This window comes from Sciurus vulgaris (assembly GCF_902686455.1).
Source record: "Sciurus vulgaris genome assembly, chromosome: 14".
In the NCBI taxonomy this organism is placed as follows: domain Eukaryota; kingdom Metazoa; phylum Chordata; class Mammalia; order Rodentia; family Sciuridae; genus Sciurus; species Sciurus vulgaris.
In genome coordinates this window covers 43,869,359-43,896,593 of record NC_136475.1, presented here as the reverse complement: position 1 = coordinate 43,896,593, position 27,235 = coordinate 43,869,359, and the positions used below count along the sequence as shown (strand labels likewise).

The following is a 27,235-nucleotide window of genomic DNA, read 5'->3' as shown; positions in this document are numbered from 1 at the left end:
ATCTATCCATCTTTATATTGGGGATCCTAAAGCACATGATTAAGCAGGTCAGTGCCAATATCAAGTATGTTCTCCAACCTCAACTGGGCCTCAGGGCTGCCCAGTAGTCTCTCCAATTTTTTTCAAGTAAACACTTTTGGCCTTCTTCATGCTCTTCAGACTTTACACTCTTCCTTTTCCCACCTTCCTTCTTAGCATTGACCTCTGTTTATCTCAGATGGAAAATAAAAGAAAACTTTAGATAAGGACTTACCTTTAGATCGGGAGGGGGGTTCCCTTCACTGTCCACCTCCAAGATTACTCTATCCCACCATTTTGTTTCTTCCTATTCTCTCTCCTCCGTCCTATTCAGGGACTACTCTCTACCCATGATTTCCCTCCCCTATTCCTGCTTCCTTTCAGCTTTCAAACATCATCAAGTAGCTCTCATCTGCAAAACAGAACTAACCAACCAATCAATTAACGCTTTCATTCGACTTTGCATCCTCTTCCAGTTTTTCTCTTCCTTCCTTCCCTTCTCTCCTTTTCGTCACCCTCTCCTTCTCCTTTTCTTCTTGACTGTAGTCAATCTACTTGACTTTGTTGAGTACACTTCTTCGTCCTTAAGGATCTTCTCAAAATCTTTGTAATATGGTTTCTTCTTATGAGGGTCATAACGCTTTCTTTGTAGTTAAATCCAATGGACATTTCTCAGGCCTTAACTTACTTTTCTCCATAGTCAATATAACATTGTAGATCATGTCTCCTTAAAGCATTCTTTTCTCTTGGCTTCTGGGCCATTGATCTCTTCTGATTTGATACCTCCCCCATCTCCAGGATCACATATTTCTCTCACTCTTTGTTATGGGCTTTTCTTCTTCCACCCTACTCCTGTTAATCTCTGTTCTTCTAGGATATGGCTTCCTAGGAGATTTCACTCACTGGTAGGATCTTAGGCTTGAATGATCCCTAAATCCATATTTCTAAGGCAGGTCTCTTTTGGGGGGGACTCTAAATGCATATATCCAACGGCCAACCAAACATCATCATGGATATCTCATAGTGATCTCAAACTGTATGCATCCTCCTCCCCTTCCCTATTATAAAAAACTCATCTAGCTATCCAAGCCAGAATCACGGTTCTTCTTTCATCCAACCAACCACATAGTCCTACCAAGTGTACTCTTTACTTTTTTTTTTTTTTTTTTTTTGTGGTGCTGGGGATCGAACCCAGGGCCTTGTGCTTACAAGGCAAGCACTCTACCAACTGAGCTATCTCCCCAGCCCCAAGTGTACTCTTTAAAAAAACAAAACAAAACAAAAAAACCCTTTTACTTTATTTTTATGTGGTGCTGCCAAGGATTGAACCCAGTTCCTCACATATGCTAGGCAAGCACTCTACCACTGAGCTGTAACCCCAGCCCCCCAAGTGTACTCTTAAAGGTATTAAAATATGTTTCGGATCTGCCCACCATTCTCTCTCCCTTCTCTCTCTTGGGCAGACTTGCCGGCTGATTATCCACAGCATGCAGAACAATCTTACAAAATTGTCATTCCCTAATTCCCAACTGCCCTTAGGTTAAAGCTCAAAATCTTGATTCAAGCTAACAAAAGACCCTATCTCCTGCCTGCATCTCTGGCCCCTTTTCTTGCCATTCCCTTCCTTTTACTCTCCACTTAGACACATTCAATTTCGGTTTCTCAAATATGCACTACTCTCCATTGGTGCTGACTCCGCTAGCTAAGCTGTGGTCTCTGCTGGGAATCCTCTTCCCATCATACCCCTTGCCACCCTGCCTCCACCCATGACTGCCTCCTTCTTCCTTCAGACCCTGATTCATATTGCTTCTATCTAGAGCCCCTTCTCTGACTTCTCTGAGTTTGTTCAGCGCTCCTCCTAAGTGCTCCCAAAGGATCTTTACTTCTGTCCTAGCCCATACTATACTATACTATATTGTAATTATTTACTATTAAATTTTCAACATCATGAGGGTAGAAACCATGTTTATTTTATCAATCTTTGTATCTCCAGTGCCTCTCACTTAGTTCAATGTATTTTTATTGAGTAAATGAATCCAAAGTAGGTATTCAGTATTCAATACATGCTTACCTTTCATAGTGGATAAACGTGTCTGACTAGTCAGATAATTAAGTGATATTCAGTATAACAGTCACTCTCACTGTGAGTGAAAAGAAAGAATTCCTTTCTCCAGACATCTTTAGTTAATGTTTAAAAATTACTGCTAATTTTAACAGAGCACTGTAAATTGTGATGTTCATGCAGAGAAAAAGATCAAATTCAAACCAACTCTTGGCTTCCAAGTCAAGGTGCCAATAGGCCTCCTCTTTGAAGTTTGCCCAAGGGTCCCAAGAACAAGGAGAGAGAAGTTTATCACAACTGTTAGCCAAAATACTTATTACCTTCTTATTCTACTCAAAAGTAGAGTTCTGTCACCTATTCTGTGATCTCAAGGTTGCAAGAAAATTAGAAACAGCTCTTTAGCACATGAAGCATGAAGGGTCCAACTCTAATCTGCTCAAATATTCAATGAATATTTAACTGCAGGCTAACTGTATGCAAGACATCCTCTGCCTTTTCAGATTCTCCTTAGGTTTTATGAAAGATCAAACTTTTGTCTCCTGTTATTTCATTCTCTCACATAGTCCTTCATTCAAGAGAGGAGGACCCTAAGTCTAGTGAGAAAGCTCCCCTAGCCTTTAAGAAGCAGAATAAAATCAGATAAACAGTTTCAGACCCAGTCATACAAGTCCAAATCCCATTACTAATTTATGATTCTAAAAAGAATGTTGCTGAGTTGCTTGTTGAATCGTATCAATCATGGCCTACACTCTTGTATCATTCCAGGACAGATCAGGGGCTGGGGAATTAGCTCAGTTGGTAGAGTGCTTCCCTTGTATGCACAAGGCCCTGGGTTCAATCCCTAGCACCACAAAATAAAAAGCCCCCCTCAAAAAAACTACTTATTCAGGACAGTTCAGCCCTGGCACTTGTTTGTGAGATGGTTGGTCATAGGATAGTTTTCTTCATGAGAAAATAATTGGTTAAGGAATAGGATTAAATTTTAAAAGTATCAACAGACTAACTGCACTACCTCCAATTCCACTTAAAAGAAAACCAGTGATCCGGAATTCCATAAACACATGGCATTATCTTCTTGGCATCCCAGGTAGGTTTAGATTGCTTAGATGAAACACTAGAAAACAAAAAAGTAAATGCTGGCATTTTATAATTACTGTGTTAGCTGGAAATGAACAATGCAATCAGAAGCACATAGGAGAGGACTTCAAGGGTCAGTGTGTTCTTTCCAGCCAGGAAGATGGTGGCCATGCATAGGGCTCCCTTTTAATTATATATAACTCTTGAAATAAAGCCTATCCTGTTTCATAGAAAGAAAACCTTTAAAGAAACAAAGTGATAAAGCAAACTTTCTGGAAATGTTTTCACTGAACTGTGTGAGAGAGAGGTGGGGGAGGGGAGAAAATGGCAGGGGAACTATTCTTAAGTGAAATTTTTATGGACTACTAACAATCTAGACCAATGAAGTTTGCAGGCTAACAATAAGGATCAACGACTGACTAGGAAGTTCATGGGCTAGCAGTCTAGGTTGCAAAATGGTGTGGGGGAGGCAGAATAATTGTGGCAGCAAAATAACAGGAAGAAATGACTGCAGCCTTGTTAACCCCATTGTCCCTTCATTTAATTGTGTGCAAACCTTCTCTAGTAATGACTGGGTTCTGTGACCCAGTATAATGAACAATAATGACAAAGGTGAATGTAATATTCTCAGTGTAGAAATGTATATATTTGCATGTTATATCACTTCCTTTACTGACGTCTCTCCCATTTTGTAGTACATTTCATTGGTAAGTAGGCTTAATTCATCATAATAAAGCCGTGCATGGAAAAGTTAAGATCAAATTTTTATCTGAATCACAACAAAACATTTTTGCAGATCACAGTTGTTCAAACTGGTATCACAGGTCATCATATAATTCAATCCCAATAAAGGCTAATAGGAATAGATCCTTGTGATTCATTGATTTTTTTTTTTTTTTTTTTTTTGTACCAGGGATTGAAACCAGGGGCACTTAACCATTGGGTCTCATCCCCATCCCTTTTTATATTTTTATTTAGAGACAGGGCCTTGCTAAATTGCTGAGGCTGTCTTTGAACTCGAGATCTTCCTGCCTCAGCCTCCCAAGCTGCTGGGATTACAGGCATGCAAGATCGTGCCTGGCTGTTAGGGAATTTTTATGTTGGGTCACTACTGTAGAAGCACTGTGTACCCCAAATCACACCCTTTCAAGAAGTGTTTCAGCTAAGAATTATTTCAGTTACTCTTTCCATCAGTCATTGAATGACTGAAGATAGTCATAGTTCATTTAACATACATACTCTGACTTTGTTGCATTTCAAATAGGCTATGGAGTTCCCCAAGTGGAGAAGCTGTTAATTTGTTAGTCTGGGACCATCAATTGTACAAGTCTAATTTCATACAAAGGACCAGCACCAAAGACCTAAGGAACTAAGATGAGATAGAATGACATTGATGACAAAGGGTTAATTTTTTTTTTTTTCCCTATAGAATTTCAGGTAATTCATGGCTACAGCCAGAGCCAAGGAGTTAAAAAGTATGTTACAAAATTACAGGAAATGCTGCCTGCAGCACAACCGCATCCTCTCTGAAGGGCAGGCTGCTTATCTTGATGTATTCTAACTCCCTTCACTCACTCAGTCTCTAGTTTATTTACAATGAATAACTGCCCATTGTTACCTACTCTGATAAAGGAACATCTAAGCACTGGTTTCTCAGGCCAGACTGGATTAAGGCTTGGACTTGTGCCTTGCCTGAAGAATTCCTTGTAGTTGTGAAATCCCACCCAGACAACATTTTCAATGGCCCCTTTGTACCTAAAGAGGAATTAAAACACTTTGGTAAATAAGTATGGCCATATTTGAAGTCAGCAGCAATAATGAAACCATAAAAGCACCTTCAAACAAACTCTTGATTGTTAACTGTCAAACTTAAAAAAATCCTAGAACATATACCGAAGCTACTAAAATGCTCTTTTAAAGTTTCTCTGCAAAAGTCCACATCCCAAGAGTAGTATCTTTGACTTTCATTTCATCATATACAAGTATCATTTCACAGTTAAATTACCTCTGCAATAAGAAACCAACTTTGCATAATGTACTTGACTTAGGGATTCCTGCCATGGTTGAATTCTTTTGAGTAAAATCAATGAAAAACATAATTGACATTTGCATTCATGCAGTATAACTAATATAGAAATGGCACACTAACAAACTCGCTAGAATTTACATGCTCAGGTGAACAGGTTTTTCTTTTTTCCTTCAAGCTAGTCATCCCCCTTACCCTCCGTACTGGGGATTGAACCTGTGGCACTCTACCACTGAGCTACATCCCCAGTCCTTTTTAAAACTTTATTTTGAGATGGGGGTCTTGCTAAATTGCCCAGAAAGGCTTTGAGCTTGAGATACTCCTGCCTCAGCTTTCCATGGTGCTGGGATTAAGGGTGTGCGGAGCCAAGTTAGTAATTTTGAGAAGCATTACTTACTCTAGTTGGGAGCAATCTAGTGTTTGTGTGTTAAGGGAGAGGTGGAGATATTTTTGGACCTCTCATCAAGAAATTACCTGTCCTTGCCTCCTCAACCCCTGTACAAACTGGTCTTTGGAGGTAATTGCTTCAGGATTCTAACATTTTACCAACACCCACAGTGAGAAACTCCTCCTGCTACCCCTCTTCAGCTGCCACTGAAGCCTATTCTTGATTTGGGAGTTTCTAATTATAGATAACTGACAGCCTCTCATTCTCTTTTCCCTCTGCACCTGATTCAACTCCTGCCTCTTCACCTAGGGATTTGCCTTTCATGATTCAAAATCTACTCAACTTTATGGGTACAGGTGTTCAGATTACTCTTATTTAACTATGTTGTTAACTGAGTTTTTTTTATTTTTATTTTTGTTGCTTGACAGTATAGTAGCTATTGTTATTCATTTTCATCTCCATTTCAAATAATTCTCTAAAAGGAATTTAATGAAGCCAAGTGGAATTGAAAAGTATCTGAATGCATTGCATTCCTAGAGAGGTATGGTATGCACAATAACTACTGATTTCACAGTAAATAGTAAAAGAAAATAAAGAGCCTTGTCAATGAGTGAGATGGATGATTTGTAATGATTCAGGTAGAGTACCAAAGGACTGCAAATGAAACTCTCAGAGAATTCTTTTTTGTTTTTTTGTTGAGACAGGGCCTTACTATGCTACCCAGACTGGCCTGAACTCGTGATTCTCCTGCTTCAACCTCCTGAGTAGCTGGGATCGCTGGCACAGCAACTGTGCCCAGCAGAACTCTTTTACTCTTGTCCTTCATTTCCAAACTAGGCAAACCTTTTAAATGAAATCTGAAGCAGACCATCCCTTAGAATTGGGAACCATTGTTCACATGACAACACTCTGCAGACACTTATAATTTAAAAATAGAAGCTATTAAATGCAATGTACTTATGTTTGCTTCAATAATCAAAACATAGGAATATACCTGAGTCTGGATGACTCAAATTTATAATCATCAGTGTACCAGTGTAGACAGGGGATTGAGGTTCTACTACCAGATCTGTCAAATCAGTGACCGCTTCATCTAAGACTTGGTTTCCTCATCCATAATCTGATTGCCAACATCCCTTCTAGTTTATATTCTATTTAAAAAATAGTTATACAGTAATAAGATATAATACTTCAGGGCTGTGGTTGTAGCTCAGTGGTAGAGCACTTACCTAGTATGTGTGAGGAACTGGGTTCAATTCTCAACACCATATAAAAAAATAAAAGTATAAAAAATACAATAATATTAAAAAAAAGATACTGCGAGACTATCTATAGTAACCTTAATTCTCCCTTTTAATATTAACTGCCTTCTGTGTCTTTCCTTATTAATCATTGGTACTCAAAATGAAATGTCTGGCTGTCATATTTTTTGGCCATAACTGGTATTTCTTTTCTTCTTCATGAGAATCCTTTTTGTTCTCTTCTGGTACTATCCACGGATTTTCTTCTTATTGCCCTGTCAAACTTCCAGTTAGCGTCACTTTTTTTAGTGTGTCCCCCATTCCCTGCTTCTCTCTTGTTCAGCCAAGGTAAATGCATTTTCTGATCAAATAGCTTCTGTAACCTTCTTCCTTTTCCACTTTTTTTTATTTTGCGGTGCTGGGGATCGAACCCAGGGCTTTGTGCTTGCAAGGCAAGCACTCTACCAACTGAGCTATCTCCCCAGAACCTCCACTATTTTTTCTAACTCATAACTCAAGAGTGTTTCAGTAGTTTTGAAGTTGAGTTCTTAGTTTTCTCTATCCAAGAAATAGTTTTCAAGCATTGACCATGTGGCTTAATAAGTATCATATGACTATGATACATTTCAATTTGCAAAAGAATTTCTTCAATGTACTTCACCATTAAAATGGGGAAGCAGCAAAATGTAGTGGTTGTGTACATACAAATAGGGTAAGACTTCCAAAGTTCAAATTCTGAGTCCTTTAGTTATAAGTCCTGTGAACCTTGGGCAAGTTACACTGTTGTGGCTGATTTCCATTGTAAAATAGAGGTAACAGTTCCTACCTCACAGGGTTGAGTTTTTAAATAATATCACTAATATTATTAGTATGGTGCAAACAGTGCTTGACACACACACTCAAATGTTAGCTGTGACAAATTTATTTTATACTATGGCTTGATTTTGACTTACATAGCTGGGTTTACAATTTAAGAGCAACCAAAAGAACCTAGCATTACCATCACATCACCTACTACAATGTTTGGACATGATACTTTATGACAATTACTAAGAAAACTCTTGATCTTATTTATTTTCTGTTGACAATGATCAGAGAGGCATATTACTTCAGGGAAACTGGTATTAAAGTCTGGATTTATAAAATAAGTTCAAGAATTCTGTTTGCCACAAATACTTCAATGTTTATAAACAACAACAAAAAAACTTTAAGAAAAAAAAAACACTTGTGCTCTGCCACTTTTATAAAGGATTTGAAGCAGCAAAATATTAAAACTCAGGAAAACTGAGGAATATTTATTTAAAAAGTCAAGAGTCAAGTAAAAAGGTGTATATGGGTGAGAAGAAAGAAAAACTATCAGAAGACTTTAGCAAAAAGGAATTTACTGACTGCAGTTGAAAATAGAACATTTCCTTAGAGGGCAGCCAAAGCGAAGACAGAAACTAAGTGCTGTCCCTTATTTCAGTGAAAGGAAGTCACTATTAATCATGAGGAATACTCTTTTGATTTGTTTCTAAGCTAGCATGAGGTATATAGAGAACACTGATCATAATGATCATAAGTATACCGAGAACTTCAATAGCAGTTAAGAAAAACAGAGACATTCCAGTTTTGGCAAAAATCTCTTCTAATAGGAGCCTCAATCTAATGTCCTAGATCACTACCTGATTCCACTGTTAGAGCAACCCTCCCCCTAAACTGTTAAGGCCATCCTTCCAGTTACTCAAGTTGATTGAGTTGAGTATTCTTTCCTCACCTGCCTTTTTTTTTGTTTTGGTGCTGAGGATTGAATCCAGGGCCTATGTCACTGAGTTACACTCCTAGTCCTGAGCCCATTTGTTCTTGATTCCTTCACACACCATAGCTGATCTGGCAGCAAATGCCATTGATTCTGCCTGCAAAAAATCTAGAATTTGATCACTTCTCAAACAATTTCCAATGTCACTGCCTTGATCCAAGCCACTCTCTCCAGGATTACTGTACTTTTCCTGCTCTCACCTTCACTGTTTTAGTCAGATCATGTCACTCTCATTCCCCAAACCCTCTAATGGCTCCCGTCTTACTTGGAATAAAAGCCTCATACTCAGATGGTCCTTCATGATCTAGTTTCATCCCAACTCCTGCTCTCCTTAACCTGTCATTTCACTTTATCTACTACTTTCCCCCTTTCATACCACTTAGCTACATTGGCTTCTTTGCTATCATAGAAGTATTCCAGAAGTTTCCATTTCAGGGCCCTTGCCTAAATGCTCTTCTAAGTAGCCACACCCTTCAGCTACTTCAAATCTTTACTCAACTGGACCTTCCACATATTACAAAACACTATCCCTCCTCACCAGTACATAATGTATATACTTTCCTTTTCTGCTTTGTCTCATCAGCATGGTTCACTATCATGTTGCATTTTTTACTTTTTCTTGCTCATTTCTATCTTTCTCACCTGACTACAAATTCCAAGGTGGTAGGGCTCTTTTTCTTCTGCTTCTCACGTAATGTTTAGAACAGTTTGGTGCATGCTAGCTATTCAGTATCTGCTATAAGAATGAGTACATAAAAATTTGAGGTAAAGACATTATAGTATACTTATATAAGAGTAATTCTCAAAGTGGAGGCATAAGACAGATTATAGTTCACTTAGGCAGAACTTTGCTGATCTGATTTGCTATAGGGATATACTCTGAGCATAAAGAGATTTCTATGTCTGAGTATCTGCCCTTCATGTTTTACCTCATTACCATAGCATTTTAGATTAGGGGAATTTGAACCCTCTGTACAAACTGAGGAACTTTTAAACACAAAATTGCTTTGATAAAAATTAAGCCTTTCTGTCTCTCTTTGTGTACCAGGGATTGAACCCAGATGCACTTAACCACTGAACCACAGTCCCAGTCCTTTTTATGTTTTATCTTGAGACAGGGAGAGAGTCTCACTAAGTTGCTGAGTTTGGCTTTGAACTTGGAGATTCTCCTGCCTCAGCCCCTGAGCCATTGGAATTATAGGTGTGCGCCACCACAACTGGCTAAAATTACCTTTCTTGAGAGTGCATTTAAGAGACCTAAGTAGAGTCTTTTCTCCTCGTGGCCAGAATACTGACATTTCTTTAATACAACTGAATAAGTAAGAGTGTTCTATTAGGCACTGGAAAAATGACAGAACTATTACTCAAAATGCTGAGTAGAAAACACCTAATGATTTACATTACTTGAGTTTTTAAAGTTTGAATTTGATATAAAATGAATCATGTTTTTCCCAGCTGCTAGAAGGAAATTCAGGCACTTGGGAAGAACATGAAATTTTTATGGTCACTGAGGCACTATTTAAATAGCCCTGTAACCAATTTGCATAGAGTCAACTCTCCAGCAGGACTTGACTTAGAAAAGGTCTCTATTATTAAACCACTAACAAGTTCCTCTACTATTAAGAGAAGATTTCCAAAGAGAACCAGAGACTTTAAAAAGTATTACAGTAAATGCAACCTCCTTGTCTATTTCAAATGAATATTTTTAAAGTGTTAGGCAGATCTGTCCAGTTTGACTCTGGTTTTCCATTCTCCAATATGCAAAAAGGCAAGACACAAATTCAAATATCTATTTTGAAAAGTATTTACTTAGTTTGAATAAATTAATTGCAAATAAAAATTAAGCTACAATATATAGCCTGAATAGAAATGACTAGAACAAATACAATACAGGACTTGATTTCCTTGCATTAGTCACAAAGCATGTGACAATCTAGAAAACTTCAGAATCAATTATGTTTCTCTGAAAAAGGGGTAACAATAGTTACTGATACATCACAACTAATAAACTTATAATACAAGTTTCCTGACATGCATTTCCTGAGTGAACTCAATGATAATTTTTAAAAAACAAGGAATTTTGACAGTTGAAGTAAAATAAAATAATTCATGGCTTCTAAGTGACAAGTTTTGCTTTTTTAACCCCCCCCAAAACATAACAGCAATGTAGTAGGATAAATTAAAGCTATGCTACCACATACAAAAATTTGCTAGTCAATTAAGTATCACACAACTTTTCAAATTCAAGGAAAACAAATCAAATGACTAAAAAACAATTCTGTCATAATCTGAAAATGTACTGATTTCTACAAGTGTCAAAAGGGTTTGATGTAGTACATCTATCTATACTTTTTTTGTGGCACATTTAGAAAAAAGGCTAGGGGAAAGGAGAAGAAACTTTTTCTTACTTCTGAAAGCAAAAGACTTACTGAAGTTAAGAGAATAAACAGACCTTGCAAGTGTGTCCCTCTACTGTGTGTCACTGGTGCACATCTGCCAACCATTTATTTGAGTCACACTGTGGCAACTCTTATTAGGATTCAAGCCCACAATTAAGGCTGGTCTGCTAAGTTAAAAATGGGGGGGGGGGGGCATTATCATTCTTTAACCCTTTATCTCTAAATTTTCTAATGCCCAGATAAAGCCAAATATAGAATTAACTAAGCATTTCTTTTTCTAAAAGCAAATCAAGTCACTCTCCTTTCTTGTTAATTTATACTTTTTTTCATGGGAATGATTTTTTTTCTAGAAACACTGAACAGATGAACCACAGTTTATATCCAAAAAATAAACTTGCCAAATGTTGCTGATACTAAAAACAGATTAATTATCATGGGAGAAAAATAGATAATCTAGATTAAATTGCATATTCAAAGGAGCATATAAAATGTTTCTTAGCATTAAGTTTTTGTTGTAGTACTACACTTGAGAGAAACACTAAGGAAAAAAACTTTCCTGATTATCTTTGATGTGGTTAAAAACAAACACTTCTTAGACAATGGTAATTAATATGAACCTGATTTTACAAAGTACTCTAATTTACCAAATTACATATTTAGATGGGGATGGGAGAGAGGCTTTCTTCTTGTTCTTCCTTCTAACTCTGCAAATCCTTGAGCTTTGTGCTCACTAAACTACCATTCACACGCAAGGTGTGAAGCCATCATTACCATGCTACACTATCAAGAACATTCTAAGATATTTTCTAAAATAAAGATAAATAGAAAAAAGTTAATATACATGTTGCTGTATTTTACAATGTTTGCAACAAACTGTAAACTAACATAGTTTGAACCAACAGTACCCTCAGTTATACAAAACAATTTCTCAACACTGAGGATGGGTGATTCAAAAACACTAAAATGAAGGCATCAAATTAGACTGTCTTTTTTCTCCTCAAAATATATTTTCAAAAATTGTAATTCATAAGTCTGGTACTTTCAAAAATTCCTTTGCTTGAGTTTCCCAGATTTTGCTCAGAAATTGCTACTATTTCTTATAAATTTTTAAAAAAATTCTTCATCTTAATGCAAATGATCAGAGCAGAGAAACTGTGACATGGACAACAGGTTGCAAAACCCAACTCACTTAGCTTATAAATTTATAATGTAGTCCTGTAAAAACTGTCTGTTAGTCTAGAGGTCCTTGGAAAATGAGTCTGATGTAGCCTTGTTCACCAGCCAACTGATGTGCACAAAAGGGACAGGCTGCGTGAAAAGTATGAGTACCATGAGGAAGCGGGATCTGGGACCAATAGGCTGTTGTCTTCTCTGAACACACATGCCCACAAGGGCTAAATGCATGGGTTGGAGGGCCAGCGTCCACATAAAATCCAGCTTCACATCCAAGCCACAGAGGGACATAGGGACCAACAGATCTACACATAGGACATTCACGATCTTTTCCGTCACGTTCTTCTTTGTTTCCCCAGTTATGATAGCCATGTACATGGCCGCAGTTTAGATATACCCATGGTTGTTTTTCATCTACAACATCTTTCCTCTTCATACTAGGAAACGCTAATGTGTTGAACCCTACAGGGCACTGAGGTCGTGCTGCATTGATTTCCTGTCTTAAAGCTTCTAAGTGCTTCACAGTAGGAGTGTGGGAAAGGCCTTCTGCAGTACGCCACAGCAATGTTGCACCGCAGAGGTCAATCAACGAGCCATCTTGTAACTGATTGGTTTCAATTTCCACCTAGAGATAAAAAATAAAAATGAAAAATGCATTCACTATTATGTTTTGGATTTTTACGTAAGAGATTTGGTCTTAAAGGATCCTTGCTCAAGAAATGAGATTTCTTAGGATTATCCACTAAGTAATCAAGAAACTGTCATGAAAAATATAAGTCTGAAAACTAAGGATAAAATATTGAACAGTAACATATCTCTTTTTATTTTTAAAGACAATGTACGATTAGAACATCTGACTAAACAAGAAGCCTAAAATTTTCAATTAGGTAAAAATGGTCAAAGATACTTAGACCAAAGTTAAAAGGTTAGGATACTTAGACCAAAGAGGTTAGAGTGCTGTCACACTGAGGAAAACTTAGGTTTTCAAATTTGTTGACATAATATGACAGAGAAAATCCTTAGAGTTTCCTAATTGAAACAATGAGATATTATCTTCTAGTATAGAATTTGGTAGTGTATTTAACAGTCAGACTCAGTTCTCTGTATCAATAATAGATTCAAGATTTTTTTTTGAATACACATAATGCGTTCAGTCCAACTCATCATACGTACTGATGATAGCTCAATAAGAAACTATAATTCAGTACTTACCATTTTTCCTCTCTGTTGAGCTGATCTGGTTTCACGCAGGCTGAATACATTCCCACACACTGATATTTCTCTCCATATTCCAGGCTTGGAGTCTTCTGTGAACCCATTGCGTGGATGCATCACAAGAACACCATTAGTGGTCAAGCCGTCCATCTGCCCATCAGATGTCTTCCATTTGGCAGCCTTTTCCTATAGAAATAATAGTAGTGAACTTACATTTATTTTTAATTCAGACCTAGAAGCTGGTATAAAAGAATGCATCATTTAGGAAAAAAGCTTTTTACCCCAAGAAAGATATTTTTTGATGAATCAAATCCTGCAGCATAAATCCGTGCTGTAAAGGGGGGGTTTCGTTCACATATGATTCTACAGGCGAATCTTGATATAGTGCTTTGTACTGATTGTGTATCAGAATTACTTTGACTTCCAGGAACTGTGTCAGTTACTACAAAATCAATAGGACTTTCAGTCGACCGACCAATCTAAGGGAAAAAGAAACATCTATAAACCTATTTGAAGAACACAGTGGAAAATATACTCAAGAAAAGTGAAAAATTAAGGTGAAAACACAAGACTCTGAAATTTTTTTTCATGTTTTTAGTTGTAGATGGACACAATACCTTTTTTTCTATTTATTTATTTTTATGTGGTGCTGAGGATTGAACTCAGTGCCTCACAAGTGCTAGGCAAGCACTCTACCACTAAGCTACAATCCCAGCCCAACACTGAAATTTCTAACTCAAACTTGGCATACTTTTTTTTTTTTTTTGGCGGTACTGGGGATGGAACCCAGGGCCTCATGCTTGCCCAGCACTCTACCAACTGAGATATCTCCCCAGCCCCAAACTTGGCATATTTAACTTTGGGGGTATTTATACCCTTGGAAACTAATCTTTCATACTCTCTATGGTGTAATAACCACTTGGAGCCCTGAATAAAGTGGGAACTTACGACAGAATTTATGAAACCCTCAGAGTATGAAGAATTCAGGATAACTCAGATTTCTAGATGGCTGCAGACTATAACCCTTTTGGGTGGAAATACATCTTCCATGCACTACTCCCCCTTGTTTAACAGGATATACTGAATATTTAAACAAATCCTGTATGATGACTCCAGAACATTATACTATGATTACCATTTATAGAAAGCTGCAAAGCAATGATGCTTTAGGAGCTATAAGATAATTACATGAAGGGCTCGTGTGGCCTTGTTTTAAGGTCTTATGTACACTTCACAGATTTTCTCACTTCTTTTTTGCTAAGTTACAGCTATCATTTCTTGATGTTACTGATACTTTCTCCAACAAGAAGTTTCTCCTCTGACCAGCTGTTCTTATTTTGATATGGGTTGAGAAATCAAATAACCAACTTCAAAGAACAGCATTACAAAGGTTCTTAGAGCATAAGGAATTCTCAAAGAAGCCCAAAAAAGGAATTTCGATGTGATTCCATAGCATTTACTTTATATTGTCTATATGTCTTTTAAATTTTCTTGCTGGTTCTTGCCCATATTTCTCAAGGTTCCAAAATAGGAGTTCTGGATGGGTGAGGTGTTGGAGAATAAGAGACATCTTTAGAACTGCTAGGCAGTAAATAAATTATTTTCATTTTGGAAGTTGAAAAGAAGATAACAAATCATTGGAATAGGTGACAAAAATGGCAAGTGTTACAAGGTTTTAAACATTTAGAAATTATCAGTCTGTTAATATTTGTTACAAATATAGTTCATTGTCATGAAAATGAAGAATGTGAATACTGAGAAAACACTGACCCTGTACAAAGATGATGACTCTTAAAGTCATTCTTTGCATGGCCGAGTCTCAAGAGTTCCTCACATCAGTAACAACAAACTTGATCATGATGTATTATGATGCACCAATAAAAAATGTGGAAAAGAGTTCCTCATATCAGCACACTTTTAGACAAAACTCTTCAGTGTTTTTGTCCTATCACCAAATATAGTTTTTACATTTAGTTTTGATAGTTTCAGGAGAAAGTTGGTTGGTTAAAAATGTAAGATTGAATGTCCCTTTTGTTTATTTTTAAGATAATGATATCCCAAGAAAGTGACCACAGAACTTTGAAACTAAAAATATCTCCAAGAAAAAAAAAGGACTTTTAGAGACAAAAGATGTATGCCAAGGACTCGACTGAGGATTAATATTCAGATCAAGCAAAAGCATCACTTATTTGGGAAGAGCCACTAGATTATTTGAGAAAGTTGACATTTGATCTGAGCTTTGGAAAAGACTGTAGACATCAAAGCAATACTGGTAATGACAAGTGAGAAGAAAGTTTAAATACCTATAAAGAGAAAAATCCTACATGAATGTGATCAGATGCCAAATATTTAATGTTAAGATTAACTTCAAGTAGATCTTCCTCAAGTTGCTATCATTAGCTTTAAAACTATAGATTTTTCATGCACTTTTCTCCACAACCATGAAAATGGTTCCTTACAGCCTATCCCAACTTTTTAGTTTGTCCAGCCTAATTTCCTATCACTTCTGTATACAAGTGCATTCTAGCGATAAGTATCTTATTCAACAATTTTCTGTCACTCTGCACAAAATTTTTCTGCTATCTCTGGCCAGAATGCCTTTCTCCTGGTTACTGGCAAGGATCCTACCTGACCTGATAAGAAGGTCCAAATGAAAAGGTACTGCTTTGAAGTCTCTTCTCCATCCCTCTTCTACCCTATCAGAAGTCTGTACTTAGGCAGTAGTATACCACCTAGGCTGGAAACTGACTTGGAGATTGAATGTCTGATGGAAACATACATGTTCTTGTTCAGTTTAAAAAACAGATAATCTAAAATGTTTATAAAACCAGTTCCTCAAAGACTGCCTAATTTACTAGGATATTTCTGATATATCTCAGGTTTTCTGCAAAAATGGTTGTATTTTCCATGGGTATAATGCCTGTGGAAAGACTGTATTAGTTTATTATTATACTGGAAAAAATTCTCTATGAAAAGGAGAAATTGACTACAAAAGATAAAGAGATGAATAAATAAATACAAGGTACTTTCTGAAGCTAAAATTCTGTGATCAAATGTCTAGGTAGCATCTTGATTTTTAAAAAAGTTAAACACGTTCTTTTTTTTGCGGTACTGGGGATTGAACCCAGGGCCTTGTGCTTGCAAGACAAGCACTCTACCAACTGAGCTGTATCCCCAGCCCGTTAAACATGTTTTTAACTGTTTGGTGGTGAAATAAAATGTGGAAAATCATCCTAAAGCTTTGTGTTAGGTTTCTGCTAGGATCCAAACCTTCATGCTCATTAAAGACATTTTTTGCTTAGTTTTGGTAAAAACAAGGAAACAAAAAATACATTTGAAAATTAACCATAGAGACACTAGTCTAAAGGAAGTGTTACATCTCATTTAAGGGCAAAGGGGAGGAAGCAAACTCAAAGAAATATTTTGCTGTTGGTTAAAATTAAATACATCTCTGGAACTTTTCATCTTTATTTACTCTTGTAAAATAAAGAAAAATAGAAAACTAACTGGGACAAAAATAATAGTAGCAAAATTTATCAGGAAAACATTTATGTCCTACAGAAGTTTCTTTAGTAAACCAAGTATTAAGGGAGAAGATATTTCTGTTTATATCTTTCGATTTAATAGTTCTGTAAACTATCAGTTTATAAAAACATCAGCACTGGATTGGTACAAAAATGATAGAGGTGGGGAAAAAAAAACTTTTATTGCACCAGTTATAACAAGTTTGACATCATGTATTTGCTATGAATAGTTAGAAATTGCCTACTTTTTGTTGCCTAGAGAGGAAGGTGGGAGGTTGTGGCCCCCCAAAAAGGAGCATAAATGCATGCAGCATATTTGTTTCTGGTTTTAGATATTAATAGCTAACATTTACTAAAAGTTTACAAGTAGCTAGCACAGCTCTGAGCTTTACATGCACAACTTATTTAAGCCTAGCTGCCATGAGGAAGATTCCATTACTTGCATTTTACAAATGAGAAAGCTGAGGGAATTCTGATTCCTGAGACCATCTCAACCATGCCACAAAGACTTATAAGGTCTAGAAGTCAATAGATGTTTTAATGAGATGCATTATTAAAAATTATAATCCTTAATTCAACTGTAGCAAAAGTTACTGACAATATATTTTTTCCTTTGGTGCTGGGATTGATCCTAGAGCCTTATGCATGTTAAGCACACATTATATTACAGCCATACCCCCTACACTCCTAAAAAGATTTTTAATTTTTTTTTTTTAAGAAAAAAAATTTCATATATTACCTGAAACATATCAGTGTTGCTGTCATGAGTATATTCAACCACCACTGTCTGGGCCCGAGATAGAGTGTATGATATGCTATGCTGGTCCTTATTGCTTATTGCCTATGAATGAAAAAGTTAATAGCAAATATTATCAATCAGGTTAATTGAAAAATCTTTCCATTAAAAGAAGGTCCAACTATTTTTCATATATATAAAACACTTATGTATTCTCCCCCTGAAATTTAGGGTGGAGGTTAATAACTCTTGCATAATCTCAGCTATGACAATGGTTTTCTTATGTTGAGTGGGTGTAGAATATTTTGAAGTAGAGTAAAAACACAAATTTTAAAAACAAAAACTTTAAAATCTATCTCCCTTGTAAAGTGTTTTAATTATGAAAGTAATCAAAACCAAATGCCAAATAGAAGCTGGAATTAGTACTTAGTACCTAAGAAGAAAATAGTAAATTCTTTAAGATAGGAAACTTATTTTTAAAGTCCTTTAAAGAGTTATATAGTTAACCAATCAGCGGAGTTAGCTGGTTTTCTAATCATTTGATGACTGTACAGATGATAAATGTTTGCCATATGCTGGGCTAGATACAGAAAAATTTGCAGAATGATTAAACATTAGCAAAGGAAATGGATATAAAACTATGACTGTACTTTTGACTTATCCTAAACTAAAAACATTGCTAAATAGAACTCTTCAGTTTTGTTTTCAGGCATTTTTTTTATGTAGATGAGCTGAAGATAATATCAGAGGGGGGAAAAAACCTAGTCATTGCATAAAGGAAGTGGAAACAGGTTGCGTAAAAGGAAAATAAGATACAAAGACATATGAAAATGATTATACAGAGTAAAGGAGCTAAATGAAAAATGCTTCTTTTAAAATATTTTTAGTTGTAGATAGACATAACTTTATTTTACTTTATTTATTTTTATGTGGTGCTGAGGATCGAATGCAGTGCCTCACACATGCTAGGTAAGCACTCTACCACTTAGCCACAACCCTCGCCCAAAAAATGTTTAATTAGAAGTTTGGCATTATAAAGTTTTATCTAGTTTTGATTTTTAGCTAATTTGTAACAGATAAAGCTTTAAAATAATAATTTCAGATTAAGAACATTAATTTTCAATACCCCATGAGAATAAACAAATATCTGAGTTCTATCTACCCAGCTTTAGCAGTTTAAGAATGCTACTTTTATTTCTGATGTTTTTTAAAAAAGTTAACTACAGATATAACTCGGGCTGCCCATATGTCCCTCCCTATTCTGCCTTTTTCCTCAGAGGTATACCACTTTAAGAATGCAATGGATGCAATGGTGGAAAGAGACAGACATCATTACACTATGTACATGTATGATTACACGAATGGTATGAATCTACATTGTGCACAACCATAGAAATGAAAAGATGTACCCCATTTATGTACAATGAATCAAAAATAAAAGTAAAAATAAAAAAAAATTTAAAAAAGTGCAGTGTAGATCATTTACATGTAGGCTGTTAATATTTTTTTTTACTACATATTTACGTTTCATGAACACTGTATAATTTTTTTCACATGCTTTAAAATCTATACTTAAATCCAGCATTAAGCAACTGACTTTTCAAATAATTGCTCAGTATCTTTTGTGTGCTTTGAGACTATAATCTTTATTTATTTATTTTTTAAACCACTAAACCTACTCTTAGATTAGGGATAAGAACTATGTCAGGTTTGAGTTTCATTGGACTAGAAGGTAAGATTTTAACCACTTATTCCAGATGCAAGACTAAATAATTAAGTTTTCTTCATGACCTCACTAAATTTAAAAAGAGAATTTTACTTGATTCTTAAGATTCTTGTTCCCTGTAAAGATAAAAAAGGAGTCAACAACAAAACATGAAGGGCATGCTGGGTACAGTGGTGCACACCTTGAAGCCCAATAACTTCAGAGGCTGACATGCAGATCCCAAGTTGGAGGCCAGCCTGAGCAAATTAGCAAGTCTCTGTCTAAAAATTAAAAAATGGTTGGGGATGTAGCTCAGTGGAAGAACACTCCTGGATTTAATTCCCAGTACCACAACAAACAAAATCTTAAGGCATATAACAGTAAAAATCCAAATTATTTCAGAGTTTGGAATTACAAACATTTTCCCTGAGAATGGCTCTCAATCAGAGGTGGTACTAGTGAAGAAGCATCTGAAAATGTGTATTTTTTGGCTGTCACAATGATTTGAGGGCTCAAATGACACTTGGTGGGCGGGGGATCAAGAATATTAAATGTCCTGTAATATGTGGTACAGTCTTGTACAATGAAGAATTGTCACCCCAAATGATAGGAGCCTACTGGAAACACTACAAATAGCCCCTCCGATTGGGATCCATAAGCCATTCACTTCTACCACTGCTCAGCACAGTCCTTTTCTGCAAAGAAGCAAAAAGAATTTCTTAAAGAGACTATTTCTACACACAGTGGCTCTTGAATAGTAATAGAGAAGGCCTAGGGACAAGGCTTGAGGATTGTGTTTGGCACTCCAAACTGGATGGACTACTATTTTAAAGATATTGGTACTTCCTGAAGTCAAACTACTCTGTGATTTTTCTTATTTGCTTATCACAGCATCGACTTCAGTCTGTGTTATAAAACTGGAAGTAGAGGAATTCACAAGGAAATGTAAAGATGAAATCTCTACTTGTCTATCATTCTAGGAAAAACACAAGGGTCTTGAAATGGTGGTCTAGCTTCTGGAGATTTTGGTAGGCAAAGGAAAAGGGGCTAGAAGCACTGATAAGGACAGGAAGGTGAGAAATTATATTATAGATACAGATACAGCTGAGTATTTATTTCCATAGCTTTGATTCAATCTAATAATTACCGAGGTCCTCTATGTACAGGGCACTGTAGTAAAAGTTGTGACAGTCATGAACCAAAAATAAAAGTAAGCCAGGTGTCATGATACATGTCTGTAATCCCAAAGACTCAGGAGGCTAAGGCAGGTGGGTCTCAAGTTTGAGGCCAGCCTCGGCTACTTAGTGAGGTCCTCAGCAACTTAGTAAGACCCTGTTTCAAAATAAAAAATAAGGGCTTGGGACATGGTTAAGTGGTTAAGTGTTCTGAGTTTAATCCCCGGTACCAAAAACAACAAAACAAAAACAAAAACAAAAACAATAAAAAACAAACAAAAACATCCACAGAATCTTAGATAAAGACAATTAAGTTTAAACACTATCTCATCCATCTGATACCTTATTATACATACTATACACTACACTCCTCCACCAGTCCAGGAGATGCCCCTGGAGTAATAGGAATGCCCTCCTTATAGGGGTGGATAGTTACACAATTCTAAACACTACTAGATAAAATTCTGGTCCTACATCCAAATCTTTAAATAAGGAAAGGGAATGTTTCCTTGTAATTTCCCTTCTGACAGCAGTTCTTCAATCCAAACAAAATTCCTGAAATAGAATGTGAGGGGAATGCTAGAGAATATAAGCAACATATAAAAGTCTTTCAATTTCTCTAGTTTATTTTTATTTTTTTACCTTTGCTGCCTGAGGAGTACATGCAATATGAACAGTGCTGGGCTTTACCCCATTTGCCTTAGGTCTTTTAAACAAAGCGAACCTACTTTTCCTCCTTCCTCTATCGCCATTTGGGAGAGACCCATTATACCTGTTGTGGGAAAAATAAGAGAGATTAGGTGAGCACTTTTAAGAATCAGACAATTATAAAACAAATGTTTTACTTTACCTTGTAGAATCAATTCCCAATTAATTATCTATTAGCATATTATAACGATCTCAAACTCCTTTTGGCAATTGCTTATCTCCAGACCAGTTGTCTAGGTATGAAACAAAGTACTAATCTTTTTGGCTACATCCCAAATTTCAGAGAATATGCATAGATCTGTATTATCTACATATTTTCATCCCTCTTTTAGTGACTATAATAAAGAGCTTGGGACCGAGGTTGTGTCTCAGTGGTAGAGTGCTTGCCTTGCATGTGTGAGACACTGGGTTCAATTCTCAGCACCACATATAAATAAATGAATAAGATAAAGGTCCATCAACAACTAAAAAAAAAAAAAAAAAAAACTTGATTAATGGTCTAACATATTCCTTATGACTCACTGTATTTTTTTCTATTTTTTAAAATTGTTTTTGCATGTGCTAATACAACATTTAAAAGTATAATGTGTTGTTAAAAATAAGGAATATTTAGATTTCTTTATTAAGTCTTGGCTACCTGAATGTGTACATACATGAACACATACACACTGGGAGAGCTTGGCTGCTAACTAGTAAACATAATTTTGTTTTTCAGGCCTTATAACCATGTTTTCATAAAAAATATATGCCCTGAAGACAAGCAAGTTAAGTAAGGACTGAAAGAACTGGAAACAAGTTTTAAAAAATCCAAACAGAAACAGTTGGGTGTTCACTAATACGGGTAAGTGCTGAGTTCTAATCCATACATTACCTCACCTAATATAGTCTGGAGCATTGGCCTTACTGTCCCCATTTTTGCAGACTAGGAAATAGGTTCATAGGAATTATTTTTTGAAGGTCACACATGTCACTGGCAAAGCCAAAGCCTGAATCTGGATATGTTTGTTAAGTTTTTTTTTTTTTGTCGCTCTTCACTGCTTCAGTGAGGTATAAGCAGCTAACTTACTAATAATCTTCATTCATTGACCTTCTACCCTGATAAAATCTTTGGTTTGATAATTTCCTATATGTAGTTGATCAATCTGGGCAGAAATGAAGCAGGGAACAGGGACATATTTGGAGTTGGAGGAGAAAGTGATTTTATTTTATTTTATTTTTTGCGGTGCTGGGGATTGAACCCAGGGCCTTGTGCTTATGAGGCAAGCACTCTACCAACTGAGCTATCTCCCCAGCCCGAGAAAGTGATTTTAAAAGAGCCTGCAATTATGGTTGACAAGGAAGAATCATGTTTTAAAGTTGAGAGGTAATTTACCCAATAACTGTTGTATATAGAAACCATACTGATTCTTTGTAAAAAAAAAAAAAAAAAAAAATACAACATTTTGTATTGGGAAAAAGCCCTTGCTATTTCTTGCTAGCCTTGTTACAGTACAAGGCATAGTCCCTTGGCTAATGTTAATTTTACTATCTAGGCTATGTGTTGCCACAAGTCCCACTGTAGGCTCCTTATTCCCCTCACTACTATTCTCTAAGTTGCATGGCTCATTCCTCTTTGGGATCCTATGCTTTTTGTTCCCATATTGTGTTCCTGAATTCAAAGTTCTTTTCTAAGAGAAAGTAACAGCAGAAACAGACCAACTTATCTGAGTTCACTTCTTCTAGAATTGGGAAGAAGCATTTGCATTTTAAGATACCTAGTACCAGATACAGAGATGATCACTATTACTAATGATTAACCGAGAACCTTCTAGGCTAAGAGAAGTAGTTTAAAACCACATACTAAATTTTAAAACTTATTCTTCAAATACTCTCAAATTTCCTACTAAAATACTTAGAATAATTAAAAAATATTCTTTTTTGTAGTTGCAGATGGACAGAATGCCTTTATTTATTTATTTTTATGTGATGTTGAGGACTGAACCTAGTATCTCACACATGCTAGGCAAGCACTCTGCCACCTGAGCTACGGCCACAGTCTAGTTTTTTTTTTTTTTTGATAGTTAAAAGCTGCTAGTCATTAATAGTATTAGAATCAATGTGATGTGAAATTATAATATTAGAGTTACTACATTAAGTTTATGATCTTTTAAGTTTGGTTTTTGATAGAAAAAACTTTTATGTCTTAAAGGGCCTTAGATGATCTTATCTAATTGTTATTTTACAGGGGAGGAAAAACTAAGGTCTATAATAGTTGAATTGCCCAAGGTTACAAAGCTAACAGTGTTGGAATAAGCACTGGAATCTAGGATCCCTGACTCTTAGTCAAGCTCAATAACTCTATGATCTCCCCAGTGTCTCTTTTTCAACTGCAACAACACATTCTTGCTTGAACAAGAACTTATACCAATCTGATTCTCAAATATACTGGAGTACCTAGAGCCTCATTTTAGGCAAAAGGAGAGAAATAGCAGGTGGGAAGGAAAATTTCCAAGTTTTCTAGGATCTCTAGAAATCATATTATTAACATAATATTAATAAATTAATGTTTCCATTTTGACAGTTATAGCAAGTTTACATTTAATAAATTGAAATAATAGAATCATTTATTTTTCAATTCATAGGCTGTTTTTCTGAGAGTTAAGCGGATGAGATTACTGTTGAAGCAAACAAGTAAGTTAGGTACTAGCCTTCAGGGTCTTCCTACTACTGCCATATGCCTATATGACTCCTTTCAACAGTACAGCACAAAGCAGATCTTAAGCACAAAGCACCAATTTCCTGGGGGGGGGGGGGTGCAAAACAACAAAATAAACACTCATTTACATGAAATGACCTAAAGCAGGAGAAGGGGAAGGGAATTTTTGGTAAAGATGGCTGAGTTAAAGTTTTCTAAAAAATGAGACAGAAGTAAAACTTTGCCATTTCTGAGGGTACGGGTAAGACAAAGTCTATGCAGCTTTTAAGCACTTACAAAAATGGCATAAATGTAAGCATTATAAGTTTCTTAACTTGGTAACATTACCCCACAGCTTTAAATTTCTTTCTGGAAAGTAAGATATAAATTCTAAAAAGTGCTTTAAACCTAGAGGCTAAAATTACTATACATTATTCAATTTTATATCTCATCAAATGTAGAATGCTTACCCTAAGACAATGAGTTCACCATATTTTACTGGTGCTTTGGAAGGATGATTTTCTTGATCAGGAGAAAACATGAGCTTGGCTGTCTTTCTCAAATCTCTGTTTACTGATCAGGAGCCTTGGGACACCTTTTGCATTATCTCCTAGAAGGGAAAAGTTTTCATTAATAATGTGAACAATGAATTTCAGTCTAAATAAAGATATTAATTTTCAGCAGTCTTTTGAGAACAGTAGTATGGAAGTCATCACTGATACATAAAGTATGAGACATTTTCCATAATTATGGTTACAATATTTGACACAAATGGATCCAAATTTAAATTTGGGCCTTCCATTTAGAGAAGATGGAGATGTACTTTCCTCTATTATTTCTTTTTTCTTAAAAATTTTTTTTTTCAGTTGTAGATGGACACAATACCTTTATTTTATTTATTTTTATGTGATGCTGAGGATCAAACCCAGTGATAACATGTGCTACGCAAGGCACTACCACTGAGTTACAATCCCAGCCCTTCCTCTATTATTTCTGCAAAGTACAACTAAAACTCTGAACATTATATATAAAATATAAGATGACATGAAAAGGTTGGGGAAATAGTTCAGTGGTAGAGCACTTGCCCAGCATGCATAAGGCCCTGGGGCTTGCCTCCCCAGTAAAGAAAAAAGAGAAAGAAAGAAAAGGAAGGAAGGGAGAAGATGGAAAGAAGGAAGAAGGGAAAGAAAAGAAAAAAAAAAAAAATGGAAAGAGGCAGAACAGATAGGAACCTGAGCATCCAAGAATCACAACTTGAGAGTGAGTTCTCTCAGTTTTCTTTTTTACTAATACATTCCAGACATGGAACTGTAGAAGTCAGCAATCCGGATATGTCAACTGATACATATCAGAGAGGAGGAAAAGCCACAACAAAAGCTTGCTTTCTAGTTAAAGGAATAAGAAAGGGGCAGCCTAGCAAAACAGAAAACTTTGGACAATAAATAACTATCCTACTGCAGTCAAAGCCTACAGAAGATATTATACCCTTCTCCTGTTACACCACCAAGAGCTGAGTGGGGAGCCTTGACTTCCATTTTGTGTTCTGTAAGGAGGAAGTCCAACGCCCCACAGTGGTATAGCATCAGAGGAGACCAAGTAGGAAGACAGGTCTTTCACTCCAAAGGCCAGAATTATCAGTAGGGACTACATAGGGGAACTTGGACTTACACAATGACTCATTAATAACAATGAGGACCTTCCTCGGGAGACTGAGCAGAGACGCTGAACTTCCACATAAACCTGGTAGTAATATTAGAGAAAACACCCCTACTAATCTGTCAAAGCAGTGTCAGGAAAAGGCAGGGAAACAGGAGGTTTAAATGATACCCAGAGCCTCAGAACATAATATGTAAAATGCTCAAGTTTTTTTAAAAATATTTTTTTAGTTGTCAATGATCCTTTATTTTTATGTGGTGCTGAGAATCAAACCTTGTCTAGTTTCACATATGCCAGGCAAGCTCTCTGTCAGCGTCACAACCCCAGCCCTGAAAAATGCCAAAATTATTCGTCATATCAAGATTATAAAGATTTAAACAATGCAAAAGATAACCAGTAGATGCCAAAACTGAGATCACAGAAATTTAAGAATTATCTGACAAAGAATTAAAAGCAATCATGATAAAAATGCTTCAGTAGTTACAAAATGCATTTGGGGCAAGTAGGAAAAAAAAAAAAAAAAAAAGGAAGTTTCAGCAAAGAAAGAAGATATAAAGAAGTAAGTGGAAATTTTAGAACTAGAAAATATATTAACCAAAATAAAAGCCTTACTAGGTCGGCTCAACGGCAAAACAGAAAGGACTAGTAAAGAATCAGTCAATGAAAGAATAGTAGAAAGTACCCAATCTGAATAACAGAGAAAATGGTGTGTGTGGGGATGTGGGCAGAGCCTCATGGGTCTGTGGGACTACAGCAAAAGATCTAACATTTGTGTCAGTGGAATCTCAAGAAGAGAAAAGAGAAGCAGAGCTAAAACAGTACTTTAAGAAATAACGACTGAAAATTTATATTTGTAAAGAAAAATAAAACTACAGACCTGAGAAGCGAACAAACCCCACACAAGATAAGCCTAAAGACATGCAAGCCAAGATGTATCATAATTAAACTTCTGAAAAGTAAAGGCAAAGAAAATATCTTCAAGACAGAAAAAAAACAGATCTTATGTGGGGGAAAAAAAATTAGAAAAACAGCAAACTTCTTATCAGAAACCATGAAAGCCAGAAGACTGGTTTAAGTTTTTTTTGTGTGTGCTAAAAGGAATGAACTGTCAATGCAGAATTTATAGTCAACAAAAATAGAAAAGGATATAAAAACATTCTCAGATGTGGGAAAATTAAAAGAAGTTGCCAGTAACAGACCATAAAAGAATAGTTACTGGAAATCCTCAAAACAGAAAGAAACAGATTAAAGGAAAGATCCTTGGAATATCAGAAAAAAAACGAAGAAAATGTTAGCAAAAATACTGGTAAACATAATAAGCTTTCCTTTTCTTAGATTCTCTAAATTTTATCAATAGTCAAAGTGGAAACAATACTGATATGGTTGTAAATGTATGTAAAGGAAATATTAAAGACAATACTGTACTCCTGAGCATGTTTAAATGAAGACGTATGTTCACATAAAAATCTGTACACAAATGATTATAGTAGCTTTATTTGTACAAATAAATGTTCTTACTAAATGAATGACTGAACTAGTATATCCACACCTTGGAATACTATATAGCAGCAAAAAGGAACAAACTATTAATAAATACAACATGGATGAATCTCATGAATTATGCTAAGTAAAAAAATGCTAACTCCAAAGATTACATAAA

General features: G+C 35.9%; 1 protein-coding gene across 2 annotated transcripts in view; it reads right to left on the bottom strand.

Annotated features, from left to right (window-relative positions):
• Positions 1-10,398: 10,398 nt before the first annotated feature.
• The window catches only part of PELI1 (pellino E3 ubiquitin protein ligase 1), a 57,485-nt gene continuing 40,648 nt past the window's right edge, over positions 10,399-27,235 (bottom strand). For both annotated transcript variants that reach the window (XM_079111226.1, XM_079111227.1), the window contains exons 2-7: positions 24,390-24,529; positions 21,180-21,309; positions 17,661-17,762; positions 13,679-13,876; positions 13,395-13,583; positions 10,399-12,807 (exon numbers count right to left, since the gene is read on the bottom strand). In XM_079111226.1, the coding sequence (XP_078967352.1) occupies positions 12,241-12,807; positions 13,395-13,583; positions 13,679-13,876; positions 17,661-17,762; positions 21,180-21,309; positions 24,390-24,460 (1,257 nt within the window). In that variant the 5' untranslated portion in view covers positions 24,461-24,529 and the 3' untranslated portion in view covers positions 10,399-12,240. The remainder of the gene's footprint in view (positions 12,808-13,394; positions 13,584-13,678; positions 13,877-17,660; positions 17,763-21,179; positions 21,310-24,389; positions 24,530-27,235) is intronic.